Source organism: Cladophialophora bantiana (genome assembly GCF_000835475.1).
Source record: "Cladophialophora bantiana CBS 173.52 unplaced genomic scaffold supercont1.1, whole genome shotgun sequence".
Lineage (NCBI taxonomy): Eukaryota > Fungi > Ascomycota > Eurotiomycetes > Chaetothyriales > Herpotrichiellaceae > Cladophialophora > Cladophialophora bantiana.
Window position 1 is genome coordinate 1,158,508 of NW_015971575.1, and position 17,953 is coordinate 1,176,460.

The 17,953-nt window shown below is 51.0% G+C and overlaps 8 protein-coding genes across 8 annotated transcripts; 3 read left to right on the plus strand and 5 right to left on the minus strand.

Annotated features, from left to right (window-relative positions):
• Nucleotides 1–57: 57 nt before the first annotated feature.
• Nucleotides 58–726, minus strand: Z519_00423 (uncharacterized protein; the record flags this gene model as incomplete). The annotated part of the gene is made up of 2 exons (XM_016758180.1): nucleotides 58–323; nucleotides 534–726. 2 exons carry the CDS (start codon nucleotides 724–726, stop codon nucleotides 58–60), a joined length of 459 nt encoding a protein of 152 aa, XP_016625429.1.
• A 691-nt stretch (nucleotides 727–1,417) lies between these two features.
• Nucleotides 1,418–2,876, minus strand: Z519_00424 (uncharacterized protein; the record flags this gene model as incomplete). The annotated part of the gene is made up of 5 exons (XM_016758181.1): nucleotides 1,418–1,516; nucleotides 1,576–1,864; nucleotides 1,923–2,428; nucleotides 2,498–2,704; nucleotides 2,757–2,876. The coding sequence occupies 5 exons, from the start codon at nucleotides 2,874–2,876 to the stop codon at nucleotides 1,418–1,420; spliced, it is 1,221 nt and encodes a 406-aa protein (XP_016625430.1).
• A 1,658-nt stretch (nucleotides 2,877–4,534) lies between these two features.
• Nucleotides 4,535–5,245, minus strand: Z519_00425 (uncharacterized protein; the record flags this gene model as incomplete). The annotated part of the gene is made up of 1 exon (XM_016758182.1): nucleotides 4,535–5,245. The coding sequence occupies one exon, from the start codon at nucleotides 5,243–5,245 to the stop codon at nucleotides 4,535–4,537; it is 711 nt and encodes a 236-aa protein (XP_016625431.1).
• Nucleotides 5,246–6,428: 1,183 nt separating this feature from the next.
• Z519_00426 (uncharacterized protein) lies at nucleotides 6,429–7,844 on the plus strand (the record flags this gene model as incomplete). Its single annotated transcript, XM_016758183.1, has 3 exons — nucleotides 6,429–6,778; nucleotides 6,840–7,489; nucleotides 7,552–7,844. The coding sequence occupies 3 exons, from the start codon at nucleotides 6,429–6,431 to the stop codon at nucleotides 7,842–7,844; spliced, it is 1,293 nt and encodes a 430-aa protein (XP_016625432.1).
• Nucleotides 7,845–8,750: 906 nt separating this feature from the next.
• Nucleotides 8,751–10,136, plus strand: Z519_00427 (uncharacterized protein; the record flags this gene model as incomplete). The annotated part of the gene is made up of 1 exon (XM_016758184.1): nucleotides 8,751–10,136. The coding sequence occupies one exon, from the start codon at nucleotides 8,751–8,753 to the stop codon at nucleotides 10,134–10,136; it is 1,386 nt and encodes a 461-aa protein (XP_016625433.1).
• A 612-nt stretch (nucleotides 10,137–10,748) lies between these two features.
• Z519_00428 (uncharacterized protein) lies at nucleotides 10,749–13,282 on the minus strand (the record flags this gene model as incomplete). Its single annotated transcript, XM_016758185.1, has 2 exons — nucleotides 10,749–10,994; nucleotides 11,099–13,282. The coding sequence occupies 2 exons, from the start codon at nucleotides 13,280–13,282 to the stop codon at nucleotides 10,749–10,751; spliced, it is 2,430 nt and encodes an 809-aa protein (XP_016625434.1).
• A 717-nt stretch (nucleotides 13,283–13,999) lies between these two features.
• Z519_00429 (uncharacterized protein) lies at nucleotides 14,000–16,604 on the plus strand (the record flags this gene model as incomplete). The annotated part of the gene is made up of 2 exons (XM_016758186.1): nucleotides 14,000–14,970; nucleotides 15,053–16,604. 2 exons carry the CDS (start codon nucleotides 14,000–14,002, stop codon nucleotides 16,602–16,604), a joined length of 2,523 nt encoding a protein of 840 aa, XP_016625435.1.
• A 721-nt stretch (nucleotides 16,605–17,325) lies between these two features.
• Z519_00430 (uncharacterized protein) lies at nucleotides 17,326–17,643 on the minus strand (the record flags this gene model as incomplete). The annotated part of the gene is made up of 1 exon (XM_016758187.1): nucleotides 17,326–17,643. One exon carries the CDS (start codon nucleotides 17,641–17,643, stop codon nucleotides 17,326–17,328), a length of 318 nt encoding a protein of 105 aa, XP_016625436.1.
• Between the last annotated feature and the right edge of the window lie 310 nt (nucleotides 17,644–17,953).

A 17,953-nucleotide genomic window follows, 5' to 3' on the forward strand; every position in this document is an offset into this window, starting at 1 on the left:
ACTAAAATTGAGTTTCTATGGGGCAACAATTCGCTCTTCTTCGACTCGAGCTTATGGTCACTGTTGAGTCGATGTGGTCGACGTCCCAATCCACGCCTGATACTCCTTGATCCTTGGCCCCGTGCTGCCGGCACTCTGGTCTATCACCGCCCTCGCCGCAAACTCTGTGATGGTTGTCGCAGAACCGCTATCCTTCGTGCGTGTCTCAAGTGTGCCCGTGAGCACAAGGTCGGTGCCGTCTGCGGCCCCCGCGTAGACTTTGTCGACCGTGTGTTTGCGGAAGGTCACCACCTTCCACGCGTTCGCTCGGCTATTCGTGATTTCTAGAGAATCGAATTAGACACAATTAGACGGTGTAAGATAGAACCTGTGAGCAAGAGAACAAAAAGAAGAAAGAAAGAAAGAACGTCGGGTTGAATGTAGAGCGAGATTGTATACTGGCAACAGGTATTTTTCAACTCGACCATCTACTCTGACCAATTCCGATAGTGTGCTTCCCGGGATTGATTACCAAGTTCGCTGAAAGAACGTACCCTTCTTGCCGCGGAACACGCCATTCGCCGAGACAAACCGCGCATCAGGCGTGAAGATTTCCTCAGCCAGCAACGACCCGACATTGTCGTCCTTTTGGTCGACGAGGTGGAAGAGTCGCGCGAGGAGGGTTTTGACCGCTGGGCTGACCGGCGTGGGCGGCCACACGGTGGATGCTACAGCTGAATATGCCATTCTTGACGTTTTCTGCTCCGCGCAATTGTGTCACTATGTCGAGGCGGCGGCTTGGACTTTGACTGGTGTCCACCAGGAAAATAGAATGTGAAATACAGACACAAACAGGAACTACGATACCTCCTGAACAGGGAAGGCAAGTTGATGATATACTGACAAGACCAAACAAGGCAAGAATGGGAATCCCGAGGGCGAAACATCCGGGGCTCCGCATCACTAACCTGTCCCCGAAGATGCACGCAGGGACTGTCCCATTTGGCGGTAAGAGTTCGGGGAGTCTTAGCAAAGTCCTGGCGACGTTCGTGAAGGGGTTGCGGGGGCCTTCGGGGAGCAACAAGGCCAGCTCAAATGGAGGTTTGCACTTGCGAAAAGCTGACTACTGATTCGCCGGTTTACCCATCTAGCAGGGAGACTCCGACTGTTTGATTAAGTCACCTCGGCCTAATAGCCAATGGGGGAACATTCTCGGATATCTGGCCTGCTGATCCAGGAACTGATGGACAGAGTGGTGACGAATTGAACTCGCTGGCCGGCCCGAACGTTGCTAAGTCACCGAACCCCGAAGCCTGCTGGCAAATGTGCAAACCGATCCAGCAAAGGCATTTTTTGGAGGCGAAAACTTCAGGTCCTGATTGATTCGACATCTCAAGATAACCCTTGGGCTAATTTGCTGACCTTATTCCCTCTGCTATCAGAAACCGATCTCCCGATTCATCAGCGCATCGCCGGAAAATACAGAGAAAACGCTCCAATCATCGAGGTTGAAGTCTTGGCTGGCGCTGAAAATATGCTTTGGTGATGGTCAATACGTAGCCCAAAATGGTGTGCCGAACCCAGCCAACTACTTACCGAAAATGGGATGTCCGCGTCAGTTGCAAGACTGAAGCCGTCCTCCGCGCTCGTGATCGCGGGCACGTCGGTTTTTGAAGCCTTGTTGACCGTTTGTCGTGCGACCGAGGCCACGTCTCGAGCAAAAGGGAAGCTGAGCTCCTCAGCCGTGATGAATTCTATGTGTCCAAAGTATCCAGCTGCTACGTCGAGCAAGGCGACGTCCGATCGAGCAGAGGGCAGAGACGGGAATTTGAGAATGTGTATGAAAAGATTGATAAGTCTAATCATTTGGTAGTAGAATGTCGGCCTGGGTTGTTAGAAAAATACAGGCATCATTTGCAAGCAAGGGGGGATTGATTATACACACCATTGGATTTGATGCACCATTGATCTCCAGACCTCTTGCAATGATGATAATGTTCCTCGCAGCTTCGGCAACCGTGTTCGAGCTGAAAATCACTTGATCTTGCGTCACAATACCCCTGTCATTCCCAAAAATGGTGCTGTATACCCACGGGTAGGCAAAGATGGTATGGATTGCCATCAAGCTTCCGTAATAAGCGTAATGCATAAGGATTGTGGGGAAATACCTGGCGTCACCGGGGACCTGAAGAGACCTTAGGCGGTCATCAGGTCTCAATTTTGCCGGAAGAGAATCTCTCCATTCGCGCAGCTGATGATCCAGCTGAGCTACAGTTTCCAGCAGGGTGTTTGGTGGCTGTTGAAAGGCCTTCACAGACATAAGTCGCTTAGAAACCTGAGAGGATATTTGCGAATGTTGAATAAGATACATGAATGCTTCCACGTCAAGAGTGCTTCCTGGGCAGGATTCAGAGGGGATTTGACAGCTAATCTCGTCGTCGTCTATGGCCTGGGCAAGATATTCGTTAGCAAGTGAAGAGCCGTCAGTGGTCGAATAAATAATAGGTCAATCACTTACAGACGGTCGTCCAGAGCGATGAGCGATATGTTTCTCGCAGCAGTATATCGCCCAAACCAACCAACTATAGTGTAGTTCATCATGAGCAGCTAGATTCCAAGCTTTGGCTGGTCTTCGATGTAGTCCTTTCGCTTGAGCCACACGCGCTGCACTGGTACAGAACATGTACTCAAGGGCGGGATTGCCGAGCCCTTCAGAGAAAAAAGTCTGTCACATATTGTCAGATGATATTCATCACAAATAAATCGGATACATTTACCATTGCAACCAATGCGCGTACAGCAAGCAGGCCGGTAGGAGTGAAAAGTAGCTCGATGAGGACAGACGTGGCGCTCTGGAAATAACTCCAAGCTTCAGTTTTGATATCAGTGAAACTCATTGACGAATTTTTGGATAGGCAGATTCGACATCCTGAGGCATACACAGTTTTGCGCAGGGCGAACCAGGCGGCGTCATCCCCCGACCCAGGTCTCCACGGAAGTGGGCTCGAAGAGCGCTCTCAAGCTCGGGTCTATACACAATGCGGGGGGTCGAGCCGAACGAATCCTCGAAGTATGCTTGACGACGCCTTGTCAGTTTCCGTGATTGAAAAAGGTTCAGAGACACATCACTTGCCGTTACAATATTTCCACGCAGTTTCGGCGTCAGGCTCTCGGTGTTTTGTTCCCGTAATTTTGTTTCGATCCAGTGTCAAACGCCTTGTCCTTGTAGATATCAATTCTCTCGCGCTATTGTCAAAATCTGCAACCCCAGTTCTTTGTGAAACCCAATCTAGCCCTGGCCTGGAGCAGACTGATAGCCAGGAACCCGGGCCTGTGTCATGAAATCAGAGAGAGGCTTCTGTGTTTGAATTGAGTGGTTGATTACCATGATGTTCCCAGTTCACCTCGAGAGGGGTTAGTCCGGATACTGAAATAGTCCTACGGCTTATATGCTTACCATCTTGAGAGCAAGTATAGTGGCCTCCTTGTCCACATTTGCAGCGTCAGAATTCTCTTTGGGCCCAATATGCCCGCCTGAAAAGCTTTGCGTGGACTCTTGGACTATTTTCGCCGAATCCTAGATTGTTAAATTAGGCAGATCTTAATATGACGGAGCAACTTTTCCAGACACAAAAGACATTGATAGAGAGTTTCCGAGCAATGGGTTTTCCATGCTCATCGACCGAACATGCTGCGCCTCGTTCCACATCATTACTGACACCTGCAAGCTGTGGCAGCTGTGTCTGCGTCCCAAGAGTGCTTTGACAGCTGATACTGCTGGGATGAGGTGTATCAGACACCGACGGAGATAGCCTGTTCTGGTTCTGGATCATGGCCTCCATCCGGGCTATACGGTCCTCCAAAGAGGCTTCTAGAACTTTCTCATTCCTTCATCGCCCTCGCCGAGATTCGAGATAGACACATTGTGCTCGAGAAACCTGCATCGAATTTTAAGAATACGGACCCATCTGCTAGCGACTCGAGCAGACTACCTGGCACTTAGCACAAGGGCTTCCCCCATCGCCTACCATGGCTTTCAATTTGTGTCAGCCTCAAATGTCCCTGGCGGAAACACGACAAAAGAACTGGGCAAGCTTACATTTGACCTTCCCTGCACGACATTGGCCGCATGCGTTGGCCTTCTTTGGCAGCTCCCGCGGGCCTACCATCTGCAATCTCTTCTGTGTTCTAGCCTTCTGCTGGCTATTTTGGAGAAACTCCCACGGATAAACACGGAGAATGCGACGATGAATGCGACCTAAAGGTTCTGCATCAAAGAAATTGCGCCGTTCTTCCATTTTGCGGGGTAACGTGGATCACCTTGATCACAAACCCCGAGTGGGTGCTCAGGCATCACCCAGGAAGGAGCAGTTGAGCCGAAGGCGAGCGAAGTGGCAAGCGGATAAACAAGACGGCAAGATAAACGATGGGTTTTTCGTTCAGTACGACCTGGATTACTCGCAAATCAAGATACTATTCGACAAATATCGTTTGATCCTAGAAAGTGAATCATCAGTACCTGGGCAGTCAACGCCTCCCCTAAGGCGGCCTCTCTTCAGGCCCGGACCAGTCTATACCACGGTATCAACAATGAGTACAACGCAACATTTCCCAACGTTTTGAACCAACGGGCCTTTCTCTTTGACGATTCCTCTCTCCCATGGGTACAGAGCCCGTGGACAGCATCCCAGCCCTGGTCCAATCGCGCGAGAGACAAACCAACGAAGAACGTGCAGACCCCCAGCATTACCACCGCCAAACCTTTAAGGGCACCCGTGTCGTGGATGAATCTCGCGGCCAGCGCCCCCATACGATGGATCAGGCAGATTTGGAGGAGTTGCCATACAGAGGCGATGGCGATTTGCCGATCTAGGGCCGTTGTTGAGCCCTCATCGACGAGAGCGTTCTGACGAGGGCTTGCGTCAGCATTTGACGGTGAAGAACTTTCGGACTTTGCAGTGCTCTGCTCATTGGAAGTCGACGGTAGGCCTGGCTCCTCGTCCGCACGCTCCGTAGCCACCGCACTGGACGGCTGGGAGCGCGCCGAGGGAATTTTGGCAGGCAAATCTGAGGCTTTGGAGGAGTTGAATTGACTTAGCGTGGATGCCGATGTTGGGGCTTGCGAGAGATTCTTGATCAGCTCGTGTATCCCCGACTGACAGAGGACGCTGAAGAGCATGATCAGCAGAGGATAGTAGTATGCAATCCAGTATGCATCACTCTCTGAGCTTTTGATCACATGAGGGTGGACTGAGTTGTGCGCCATCCTTCTCCGACGACTGATTGAGTAGATCTGGACGAGATGATGTAGGCAGATGAATGAATGCGATGGTTGACTCAAACTATCCAAAGCGGATGGGCAGCAGGAAGAGACAGATGAGTGCCGCAAGCCCCACGTCGAGAACCTGACTAGTGCCAAGACTCTTGAGTCACATGACGGCTGAACAAAAGCGCTGGCAGCACGGATGGTACTTTTGTGACACAGGCTTGCACGGGCGAAGATCAATGCTCCCACTGGCCCAGCTGGACGAGATAGCATCTCTATCTTCGCGGCGAGAGCGCCAACTGGAACAAAGGAGCCAGGGGTGCCGACTGAGCCTCACTAGCCTAGCGTTGCTTTGGTGCAGGTGAGACCTCAGCCCACACCTAGCGAGGCCGGTTTTGTTTGGCGCGCTCCCATCGAATTGTCACTTCGACGGCCCAGGCTTGTGTGATCGATCAATAACAGCCCCTCAATATGATCCTGAGAGCATCGTGCTGCATTTTCATTGTCAGTTCCGACCAGGTTCATGATTTGGAGTTGGCCCCCGGTCAAAAGAGGTCAACCTCCATTGAAGGTCTCTTTAGCCCCGGCATTGGCGCCTGAACAGCTACGACTTCGGCTGGGGCAGACACCAAAAGCTCATGTGCGAACCCAGACCAGCCATCAACTATCAGTTCTGTTCCGAAGTATATGACGACTATGGCGACTACCATGGCGGATTCCTCTTGTATCTGCACACATTCCGGAACCAGCCATTCGAAGGGTTGGAATTAACTTCCCAGCAAGCGCGGAGAAGGCTTGTATTATGGGTCAACCAACGCACTACCTTGACGCTGCTGGCGTCCAAGGTATTTGATCGTTCTGACATACCGTTCTCGCCATGGGCCGACTTAAAGGTGACCACAGACCACAACCCCAAATTGACCTTGATGGCCGTCCAGACCTTTACGAAGCCAGCAATTCATCCCGAACAGTCACTCAGGATGTGGCTCAGTCAGCTGCAGTATTCCTATCTGCCTCGCCGGCGCTTGTTGTCGTCAACGAAGTCTCGCCACTGATATTTCTGTTCATAGAAAGGTGCTTTGATGGTGAACGAATCTTAGATGCTCTATAGCCGCTATTCGTTAGACTAGACCATCATCCCAATGCATCTACCCAGAACGCCAGAAGACTACAATGCCTCAATATGACTACTGAGACCAATATTTTACCTCAGAGTGCAAAGCAGATATATAAGGACGATATCGTCTACGGAAGTCATTCCTCCTCTTCCTACAGAATAATACGTTTGCATCAATACTTTCACAATCAAAACACAGGAGTACCCGAAGCTCTCTGCATCAAAACGTCAAAGGATCTCCAAAGACCTTCTTCTTGCTCCAACCCCTTCGATATGCTTCATCTACTTGTGCTTTGTTGTATGCTTCTTTCCACGACTGCTTTCAAGGTCACTTTCTACGGAAACGGAAACTGCGCAGGAGAGTATGTTGGGACTTGGGTCGGAGGTGAGGGTCAAGGATGCAGACAAGAATTTGTGTAAGTGCTCTCGCAGATGATGCCAAAGTCTTTACTTGGAAGGCAAACTCAACTCGTATAGGGGTGTGGCAGAAGGGGTAGTAGTTCAATCGACCGGTTCAGTCGACGACAGTACAACAGTTCAATTTTACAGCTCCAACAACTGCCAAGTCGGAACAGAAACAGCACAGGCTAACGCAGGCTGCTTGGACGTCGATAATGAGGTTATTCCCCCATATCAGTCATTCCGAGTCATTTCCAGCAAGCCATCGAGGCTACGAAGTGCGAAGCGAAGTCTTGGAGAACGTCGGCGCTATTACAATACTTCGTCGACTGTTCCCATGAATGTCCCGCAAGAACCAATCTTCTACCATGGCAGGACAGCAAGCTTCGACGGAGTTGAATATATATGGTGGCAAGTCCATGCTACTGGTTTCATGGGGATCCCTTCCGGTGACTGGGATGATAATGTACACGTGAGGAACGATACGGATTTAATTGACTGGCAAACGATCACCGATCTTACGATCCGAGACCTGGATGAGCGAGATCTTCTTCAAGGCTTATGTCAAACGTTCCAGACCTGTGTGTCACAGGCGCGGGCCCAGTTGGTTACCGTTGGCGACGTTGCCGGACCGTTCTTTACCTCACTTGGAGTTTCTTTGAAGAACAATCTAGCCGCGACCAACAACTGGCTCAACGGGAATCCTTTCGTTACCCAAGTTATTGCCGGTAAGTGAGCCCGGAGCATCACAAGTGCTCGTATTGGGATAGCAACTCATGCTTTCGTTCAGGTACAATTGCCGGTTTCGCATCCAACCAGCTCTCGGCCTACGTAGCTGGCAAACTCGCCGGCGACAGCCAAAACGTTGCACAGTGCTCAACCCTGAGTGACCAGATAGATGCCCTGAAATCCATTATTCTGTCTCAGAACTCTGTATACTCGGCATCATCAATGACGGTCACTACTCAACAAGCGGATGCTGGTGACGAGGTCTGGAGCCTCACCATGACCACTGTCAACTGCGGAGACGTACTACCAGCAACTACCTGCGGAGGTGTTCCCGCAGGTGTCTGTACGGCCTAACGAGTCAGCTAGATACTAATTTGAAGGCCGATTAGGTATCTAAAGATGCTGTTTTTGGAAAGCTCGAACATGAACCACTAGGGAATTGAAGTTTGTCTCGTGCCAGATTACGTCTTTTTGGAGATGCCCTGCCGGCGTTACTACGATGAGGGACTTGAAGTCATATCTCTGTTTCATCGCAGAGGATTAGGGGACATATTGTCCTTAGGGATGGCGTGTATGAGTAGGGACAGAGCGGGTGGTTCAAGGACTGAGGTTGGAAACTGGGTACCGTGGTGGACTAGCGAGCGGCGTTTCTTGCTTTGGGACCTGTCGATCTAGTGATCATTGTTGATTCTCCTGATATTGCTGTTCAGCAGAAGCAATAACAATTACGTCCTCATCGCCGGTCCACTCCTTCTGACGTTCTCAATTAGACACATAGTCAGAGGGCCATCTGTTAATTCAAGAGGTTTGCAGAGCTAATAAGAATATGATACTATATGAACTCAACAAGGTCGCTCCACAAGGCTTAGGGCTCATATTCCGGTTATTTGTGGCACGCCTGAGCACCAGATGGAATGTGATAACATTGTGCCCGCGTCGTGGGCTCAATGCTTTCATATAGATTCGACACGTCGAAGTAGCGTAATGAAAGAATGAGACGACAAAGCTCGGTTTTCTCATGACGAAGACTGTCGAATGTGGCGCGGTTCTTGAATACCAAGGGAACATGGAGAGCAGTCAGGAACTGAACTCTATGTATCACGTAACTTGGCGCGTTTTCTTGGCGGGTCAACTCCGAGGTTCATGCCACCTACGCAGATGTCGTGGGGTATGAGAGCTTTCTTGCGATCAACCATTGAATGCTCACTTGACTTCGACCACCCCCCCCCAAGGATTTCGAGACTGTGTTTCAGGGAGAAAATGTCGGCTATCAGTACTGACCAAGTCAAGAACGAGTTCGGATCACCCAATTTTGTAGTCCCCTCGTTTCAGAAGACGTTCTCAGGCCGCAAATACACTTTCTCTTTCCATGACCGCGACGGCCCCAGATTCTATGATCAATCTAATAACCTCACAGGTTTTGTCGCAGACCTCTCTCCTTACCTTCCGCTGTTAACCCCAAAGCTTACCAAAGCTGGGAAGGTTGCAAAGCGTCAGCCCGGCACCGAGAAGAAGCCGCTCAAATGGTGGAAGGCACAATGTGGGTTTCGCGGGTTACCTGTAGGAGGCACCGTGGACGCGCTTCAGGGGAGACTGAGAGAACATGGCAACAAAGGGATGAGCAAGGCCATGGCCGAGTTCCAGGACAAGTTGAGGGAAGAATATCTCGCTAAGAACATGGAGGAAATTGAAAAGAGATGGAATGACGGCGACAACAGTGAAAAGGCCAAAATCTGGCCGAGGCGGCTGTTGTACGAGTCCTTCTTCATGAAACCGGTGTTACCAATAAAGGAGGTTCTCGTCGTGATGGTTGACGGCTGGGGAAACAAGATTACAGAGGTGGCCTCGGCGTTGAAGATTCCATGTGAATGCACGAAGCTAGAGTCCTTCTCAACTGGCCAGCGTCTGGCGGTGATAGGGCGGGATGCACAGACCGTGCGGGCCAAACTGGCTGAACTTGTGAGAGACGACCAACGCGCCGGGAGTAGGGCGAGACAAGAGCAGAACAACGAGTTTGAGCGAAGATATACAAAGGCCAAAAGCATGAAAGCGAGCGGCGCGAAGGGCTTGAAAGAAAAATGGGATGTGACGGGCTCTTGGACTATTAGCTGCCCATATGTGGAACAAGAGTGGGGGCAGCAGGTGGATAGTGAATGTGGTCTGACAATCAACTTCACCAAGGCTACCAGCAATGGTCTGGTGCAAATGTTTGCCGAGTTTGACTTCCTCGTGATTGAGGGCATAATGCGGTTCGTCAATCCGCAGGTGCAAGATGGGGAAATGGAGGACCAAGACGACGAAGGTACTACTATAAGCAGCTCGACGACGGCGCAGTTCTTGCTTCCCGACACGTCGTTGCCCTCTTCACGTTCTCGCAACTTCAAATTCCGATGGCGTGGCGAAGACACTCACGAAGGCGTGATCCAGCTTACCTCCGATAAGAAGTTGTGCTCCATGACATTTGAGAGTCCGCATGCCCTAAACGGCATGTTTTATAGCGGTATTCTCGGATGGGTCGAGTTCAAGGGGGTCAAGACCCCAGCCGAGAGTGGGTCGACGAATGCCTATGCGGCAGATCCAGCGTATCAGTGGAGCTTGAGAAGCGAGGAAGCTTATGAAAGAGCTCGAGTTGGTAGATGGGGATGATGGGTCTGGTAAAGATATTGAGGTGGCGCAGACAGCCAAAGCACTACCCAGTAGTCTCTCCAAGGCCGTTGTGAGAGATCGAGTTCCAGGACGGTGGAAACGGTCCTCTCCCGCCTTCTGGCTGGAAGCCAGCTGGTGCCTAGTAGCCTGCGTGCGATAGCTGTGGCTCCTTGCACAGCCCTAAATAGAATCAGACGACGCCATTGCCCTCTCCGTTTATTTTTCCTGCTGGACCTGCTGAATCCACATGCGAACAGGTTGGTTTGACGCACCACCAACTAATCCGAAGGCTTTAGAATACTCCGGAAAATGTCTCCGAGACATCGATATTGTATCGAGTCCCCGTACAGATCGGCTGGTTTATGGTCCTAAGTTATCGTCAGCCGTCGCTAAGATACTATATATCTCTGAACCCTGCGTTGGTTCAACACCATCCTGGAATCATAAATACAAGATGCAGAAGTTCAAATGTTCAGCATTGTCGTTATTCATAGCACATAACCTTTCGCCTTACTGCGGCTCCCCCGTCCAGCAGAAACCTTCCTCAATTCTTCGAGCTGGGCCTTCAAAGCCGCCATGTCAGCTTGCGCCAGCCCCTTTTTCTCTGCGTTTCTACCGGTGTTTGGTCACCAGGTACCCTTTCAGAGTCTTCAACACATCGTTTAGGATCTTCAATTCGCACTCGACACGCTGCCGCTTTTCCGCATCAGCTTCCCTTTCCCCAGCTATCTTCTCAATTGTTTCCGCGTCCTCACTTATGATGAGTTCCGTGGTGAGGAGGGCTTTCGGGAGCTTTTGCAGAATTCCAGTCTCGACCACCAGGGAGTTGAAGTAGCCCACGAACGACAGCATGCTCATCTAATGGTTTGCCATGAATCAGTCATCACTCCCGAGAAAGTCGCCGCCGACGAACCGTGCCATGGATGCGAGAAAAGGAAGAGAAGCGCCCGGGGTAATCCTACCTCGTAATATGACTCCACACGCTCGATGACACGCGCGGTTGCCTCACCTGTATCTTGTCCTTGGCTGTGTCCAATGCTTGTCTCGTCCGTTTCTTTGCCTTTTCCATGCTCGTAGAACCCGAGAGCCTGAGTCACCTTGGAAACGAGCACATTTTCGAAGAGACCCTGTGCTGAGGGGACGCCAGTTAACAACGGCAGCAGGATCTTAATCCCTTCCTGGATAAACTTGTCCAACCTTTCCCGGTCGCCGCCCTCTTTCAAGTAGTCTTCACCAAAGTAGTCCTTTGTAAAATTGGCCAGCCGCATAGCGAGGTCCTGCGTTCTACTCTCCCCAGCTCTACGTCGAACTTCAACGAAGCTGTCATAGAAGCCCGTCTTACCCTGTCCATGGCACTCGAAGAGGGCGTGCATAGTACCATAAGACTGTTTGCGTAACTGGGCGAGCCGTGGCTCAATCAAGTGTTTTCGCAAGCCCTGAAGTACATCCTCATCAGCGCCGCTAGCACCTAGTGCCAGGTCAATGAACCTCTGTATAGTGTGCCAGACCGCGCGTAGGTGTTCTTTCGCAATCTTGCGCCATTTTTTCGACTGATACTCAAAGAGACCGGCGTACGCGACCTCGTTTGGCTCCCCAGCGGGTTGTATTCCACCCCAACGCTCAATTTCAATGCCTAACCACGCTTCGTACTCCTTTCTATTGACGGCCGTTGGTTTGGTATGTGCATAGTACTGGTGGATAACTTCTTGGGCAGGGAATGTTTGGGTTCCTTCATCCTGTCGAGAGGGTTCCGCGCTTTCGTTCGCCACGTCGTCTGTCGTGGAACTGGAATCACTCATGACCTTCGTCTTACCGAGCTCCCGCATGGCTGATCCAAAACATTTACTTAGCGATCGGACGCTGGCGCGAAGCCTCGAGTCCTGACTCTCCACGGAGTCGACACCGAACTGACCGAAGAAGCCTTTCCGGGCTTCCCAAACCTCGCCAATCTGGTGCAACTCCTCGCGATTCTCGTCCAAGTAAGTTCCGCGCGACGCCTCTCGAGTACGCTCTTCGAATGTCTTGGCTATTTCAAAAAGGTACTTTCGACGATCGGCATCGGTGGCTCTTGATCGACTGATATCGGAGAGACTGGCTTTAACTTTTTCGATCTTTTCCTGAACCTCAGAGACCAGGCTTGGAAACTCTTTTTGTGTGTGAGTCCAGAGCATATCCTTGAGGGTTTTTCTCAAAGCCCCGACACCTTTCTGTGTCTCTGGTACCTTCTCCCATTGCGGAAGGCGAAAGAACTCCTTTTCCCTTGAGTCTCTCTCCTCGAGTCGCCCAGAGATTCTCTCACCTTTATCCTGGTTCCTAACCACGTGCCATCCAACATTCAGCTTAATTTGGCTGTCGTGGCCACAGAGAACTCTCAGGACTTCATCAAGACTCTGGTCAGGGCGATCCGGGTTTGTGATAACACCAACCACTCGATCTCTCAATTTTGGGTCGTCTTTAAAAATCTCCTGAACTGCACCTAGTCCACCACTGCGGGCGAGTTCCGTTCGAGCGCTAACAACAAGTAGGATGACGTTCCTTTTTGACCCGATATACTTCTGAAGTATGCTTGTGACTGTCTGCTTGCTCCCCTCCGGTTGATTGTCGTTCTCTGCTTGGAACAGGCCCGGCAGGTCCACCAGGCTGAGGAGAGGCATGGTTGGTCCACATATGTCGACTCGAAAAACGTCGTCGGTAAAACCCTTGAAACTTTTTTGATTACCGCCTACTGGTAGCTGATCTCGAACTTCAGCAGAGGTGGTGCTAGGACCTACACCCAAGGCAGCGGCTACTTTCTCCATCCAGTCGCCCAACTCGTTCAGCTTGGACAAAGAACCGGTAAATTGGTATAGTCTCTTCTTGTCTTCATCTTGCCGGGAGAGTCCAGGCTCAATCGAAAGACGGGTGCTCTGATCGGTAGATTTTCTGAGGTTGAGCTTGATGGGGAACCTAGTGCAGACCCGTTCATGCACAGGAAATTGAAACCGAGTGATGGCTTCTAGGGTAGAGCTCTTGCCGCTGTTCTGGTCGCCCACCACAATCAACTGGGGAATTTCAATATCGCTGGCGACTCCGAGGTTCGATAGGCGGTCAATTGCATCGAATAGCGCTACCTGTTTTTCGTCAATCAGATCTCGAACTTCATCCATCTTGGATCGAGTTTGCCAATGTCACCGCCCGGCTGAGACGGCCTGGTAGCCCTGGACAGAATCCAGATGGTGGGTGTGCCTTGGAAGTTGAAGGCGAAGCAAGGTATGAGCTGATTGCCGGTTGACCTTGAGAGTCAGACTCGCGTTGATGGTGACATGAGCTGTTTCAGTCTTCCGGAGCAACATTTGGTCTATTTGTACTCGAGGGACAGGCATTCTGAATTCACGATCAACCAAGCAGCCGCCAAACAGATATCCTATTCGGGATACACGTTTTCCTTGCCCAGTCCTCGACCAACGATCTGAATGGCGGAGCGACTGACACATGGCAGCTGTTCATGCACGAAGCAAAGGGAAACTTAGGATCGACCAATGGCCGTGATTTCAACCCGACCGACATCCCCGAGACTAATGCACGAGGCAAGAGGAAACTTAGGATCAGCCGTTGCTCTTGCTTCTGTTCTCGATGATCGGTTGAGTCTGCCCAATGCGCGAGGCTGTATGTCTGGTCACTCAGCTACCGTCAATCCCCCTTCGCGCCCAGGCAGCATCACGCTATCCCGGGTGTCTTGTCGGCATTTCCACGGGATGAAATCTATTTCTCTCCTTCACTCACTCGCCTCTCGCTCTCTCTCACCAAAATCATCTCCATTAACGCACTGTCCTCAGCCAACCTCCCGCTATGTGTCCCGCTTAATCCCTCCCGCCATCGCCGTCATGGACTACTCGAATCCCTCTTCACATCAGTCCAATATGAATTATGTTGAACGGACTACTACCATGCTGCCTGCCTCGGGCCAAGCCATCAATCAGCCTAGCGCATTCGGCATCAATCACGACAAAACCAATACCACCTCTATTCAACATGGGTCCAGAGGAATGCCAAATCAGGAAGGAATGTATACTTTATTCGGTGGAGATGGAATGAGGGACCCTGGTATGGAGGATGAGAGCTACTATATGGTGGCGGCTTACTCTCAAGGTCCCAACCACAGCGCACCCGTTGGCTTCACCTACCCAGTTGGAAACCTTGACACTACCAACCAGGTCCCTGTCGACGGCTTCTTGTGTCAAGAAACTCCAGGTTGGTTAAGCAATGGGGTTGAACCAGCCTGTTTCGGCCTTTTGCAGGCATCAGGGTTTTGGCCCCGAAGTGTGGAGTTTGGTACAATCGACAACACTTTTGATCAAGGCAGCTTCAACAACCCCCTCATGTTCGACCAAGGTAGCACATTCAACCAAGAAACCTCAAACTCCTTTGATTCTCGATATGTCATCGGCGGTACCGCCACCATGGATGGTCTTGAAGACGCCTTCAATCTATGCAATGTTAATGACAAAACATTCCAGGCCTATCTTGCGGTCATCGATGATTTCGACTTGGCTATCTCGCAAAGTGGCTTTAGCAGTGGTGTCAATGAACATGCCTCCAGTGGCGCTCTTGCTATGAGCGATATTGAAATGATTTCCGCCAACCATACGCAGCACCAACCGCGGATTCCAGTTCAGTTTCGTCGTTATCCTCCTCGACGCAGGAGGAAGGATAACTCCGTCGAGAAACCACAACCAGTGGAGAGAGGCAATTGGGAGCGTTGGCGAAAAGCCCTCTACCATGCGTATGTGGAGGAAAACCGCACAATGAAGGAGGTAGTGTCTGAAATGTCCTCAATCCTTCACTTCAACAAAGCGTAAGTCCAAAATCATGATAGCATCCATCTCCACGCATTCCCTTCCGGCTTGGTCCGAGATGCATCTGACTGCGACCAACAGTGTAAGTACGTGCCGGAAGGTGATTAAAAAGTGGCCGGAATTTCGTAAAAACAAAATAGGCGAGCATGTTGCAAGGAATCCTCGTCGCCGATCGGCCGCAAGGCTACCGAAGCCACCGAAAACAACCAACCTCCTCTCTTTACCTAAGAGAGTATCGACGAAACCAAATGCCCAGCTTGTCCAAATACCATCGATCCTTGAAGAACCTTACAGTAATCAACGAAGAATGTTTAACAGCATCAACGTTTTTGCTCAGAGTCTTTTCGGCGCAAAAACCCGGCCTTGGAAATATAGTACCACCACATTCACCCCACCAACCGGAGTAACAGACAGTTCGGCCGCCTGGCAACTCGTGTTGGACACATGCTTGGGTATTGTGACAGTCTCCGAGGGACGGGTGGGCGGCAAGGTCCAGTTTTTGCTAAAGAATCTCTTTGTGGCATTGGACGCCGCCACGCAGTCGCGCGACCCAAATTTTCTGAGCCAGTTCTGGAGAATTTGTGTTTGTCTACTGAGAATTCGACCTCACAGCCGGGCGCACGCCAAACAATTCAGCTTCCTGCGTGTCTTCCTCCTGCGGCTAAAAGGCGGATTCTTGAAGTTCTGTGGGAACACGAAGGACCCCCTTGTAGAGTTCGTGGACTCACTTATCCGGGTCTTGGAATCTTCGCCCCGCGATCTTAAAGCAACACTAGGGCTAACCTGCTCAAAAGCTATTGAGACACTGGGTGATATGATCGGAAAGGAACATTTCATCGTGGTGAACATGACCTCGGATTGCCTCAGGCACTGGAACAGCATGTTTCGAGCCGATAAGAAATTGCCAGAGGAACCGCCAGAGGAATCGTTAGACTCGGAGATATCGCTAGAGGAGTTACTAGAGTCACGATACCAGTCTCTTTTGCGGAGCTGTGACCCTAACGAAGTCGATCTACAGATCACGCTCTTATACGAATACATAAATGCCATGTCAAAAGGAAAGTACGTCTCTGAAATTGTTGCCGGACACGCCGACCAGCTGCGGGGGCTCACAGTGGGTCGATGCCGCGCAGAAGCAGAACAGAACAATTTGCGGCACACCCTGACCACTCGAGCCTTTGCATTCTCCTCGGAACTGCTTGCGAAGTACCATCTCGAGACGTGGGAGAAAGGGAGACCGGGGCGCGGGCGCAGCCCTGATGATATTTCCGATCTTTTAGATGAAGCAATCGAGATATTGCGTCGGGGTGATATTGCATGTCAACTCCAAGCTGCCCACTGTTCGAGACGGCTGGCAGTGTGGTTTAAGACATTCTACCCAGGCGATAAACTCAGGAGTAAGAGCCACAGGGCTAAAGGAGCCAAGGCTCAAGCAGAGAAACGTCGGACGAGCGAAATAATGTCCTGTATTAAGAAAGAGCCATGTGTGATACCTAGAGAAGGCCTTCCCGTTGGAGCCAAGAGAGGCAGCCGGAACAACCGTTGGCGACGCAAACAAATAGCTGAACGAGATCTCTTTTTGTCGGCTCTATTGAAGGGCGGACAGAATGAGCCTGAGACGGACATTCGCTGAAGAGTTGGATTGATCTGTCTTGACCCAGGTCTGGCCACAAGGGGCTTCCGTACTGCGATAGTATCAGCCCCTCTTCGCTTGGTCATAACAGTTACTAATTACTAGTAATATAGTACTAGTATTCTTCCCCGGGATGGTCTCTGTCGCTCAGACATCATGCAACAGTGGAGTGAAATCTGTCCTCCGACGGTCAACGACGGAGCAGTCTGGAAACGGATTGAACAGCACAACTACTACGCTTGCGACTCTCGTCATCCACGGAGGTCACAGACAGAGTCGACAGCGCGGGTGCCACACTCCTGGGAGAGCACTTAGACGCGACGCACAACGTGTTAGTCCATTGAAGTTTTATAGAGTTGCCGAAGTTTGATACAGAGGCTCGGCAGGGGGGAAGGAAGCATACTAGTAGTACGTGATGTCATGAAGTGAGTTGAACTTGTTCCGGCAGTGCCGTAGTACTATCGAGCGCTGCAACGAGCGAAGCGCCGTTGAAGTCGTGTGCAACTGCAACCTCGCTGAAGATTTCCGGAATCGACAAGACCCTGTCGATGATAGTACACTCACCCCGGCGTTGGAGTCGTTGGAGTCGCCACTAAGGAAGGTGGTCACGTTGTCGTCCTCGTCGTAGTAACCCGCCACAAAATGGCCGCTCAAGACATTTGTGAGAGTATTTGAAATCAACAGGATAGTATGGGCGACGAAGTACTACTAAGTACTAGTACTAGTCCGAGACGTCATTGTATCCTCTGACTTTGAGTAGAGGGGGAGGTTGGTAAAGGTAGTAATCATCGCCGGCGGCTGAGGCTGCTTGTCCCTGAGTCAAGTTCAGCCACAGGGCAATGACCGTGTCGTTTGGGGTAAGGAGGATGAGGTTCGTCTTCCCGAAGATGGCGTCTAGGAATCCTGGGGCTTGAGAGGCCACTTGACCAATGGTGGAAGCTCCATCAGTCGTATTGAGAACTGTAACCAGACCTGGTGAGCTATGGGCCAGGACGACACCAGCGAGCGCTGTGAGGGCGGTCAGTTCTTTGGACACCATCGCGGCAAAGAGTGGACTGGTCGACAACAAATCGGTACTAGCTGTGAGATGGATGTTTGCCGTAACCTAGGACAAAAGGGAAAACGAAGCTTTTGGAGAGGAAGCAATTTGACCACTTACCGGAATATCAAAGAGCTATGATCAAGGTCCATACTATTCAGCCGTAGTTGGCCTAACGTCGACGGCACTAGGCTCTGGTGCATGGTACTGCCCGCCCACAAAAGCGTTTCATCCTATCTTTTAGACAGTGTCGATACTATAGTAGTATCGGAGAACTCTCTACCACTAACCATGTCGGGGACGTCTCGAA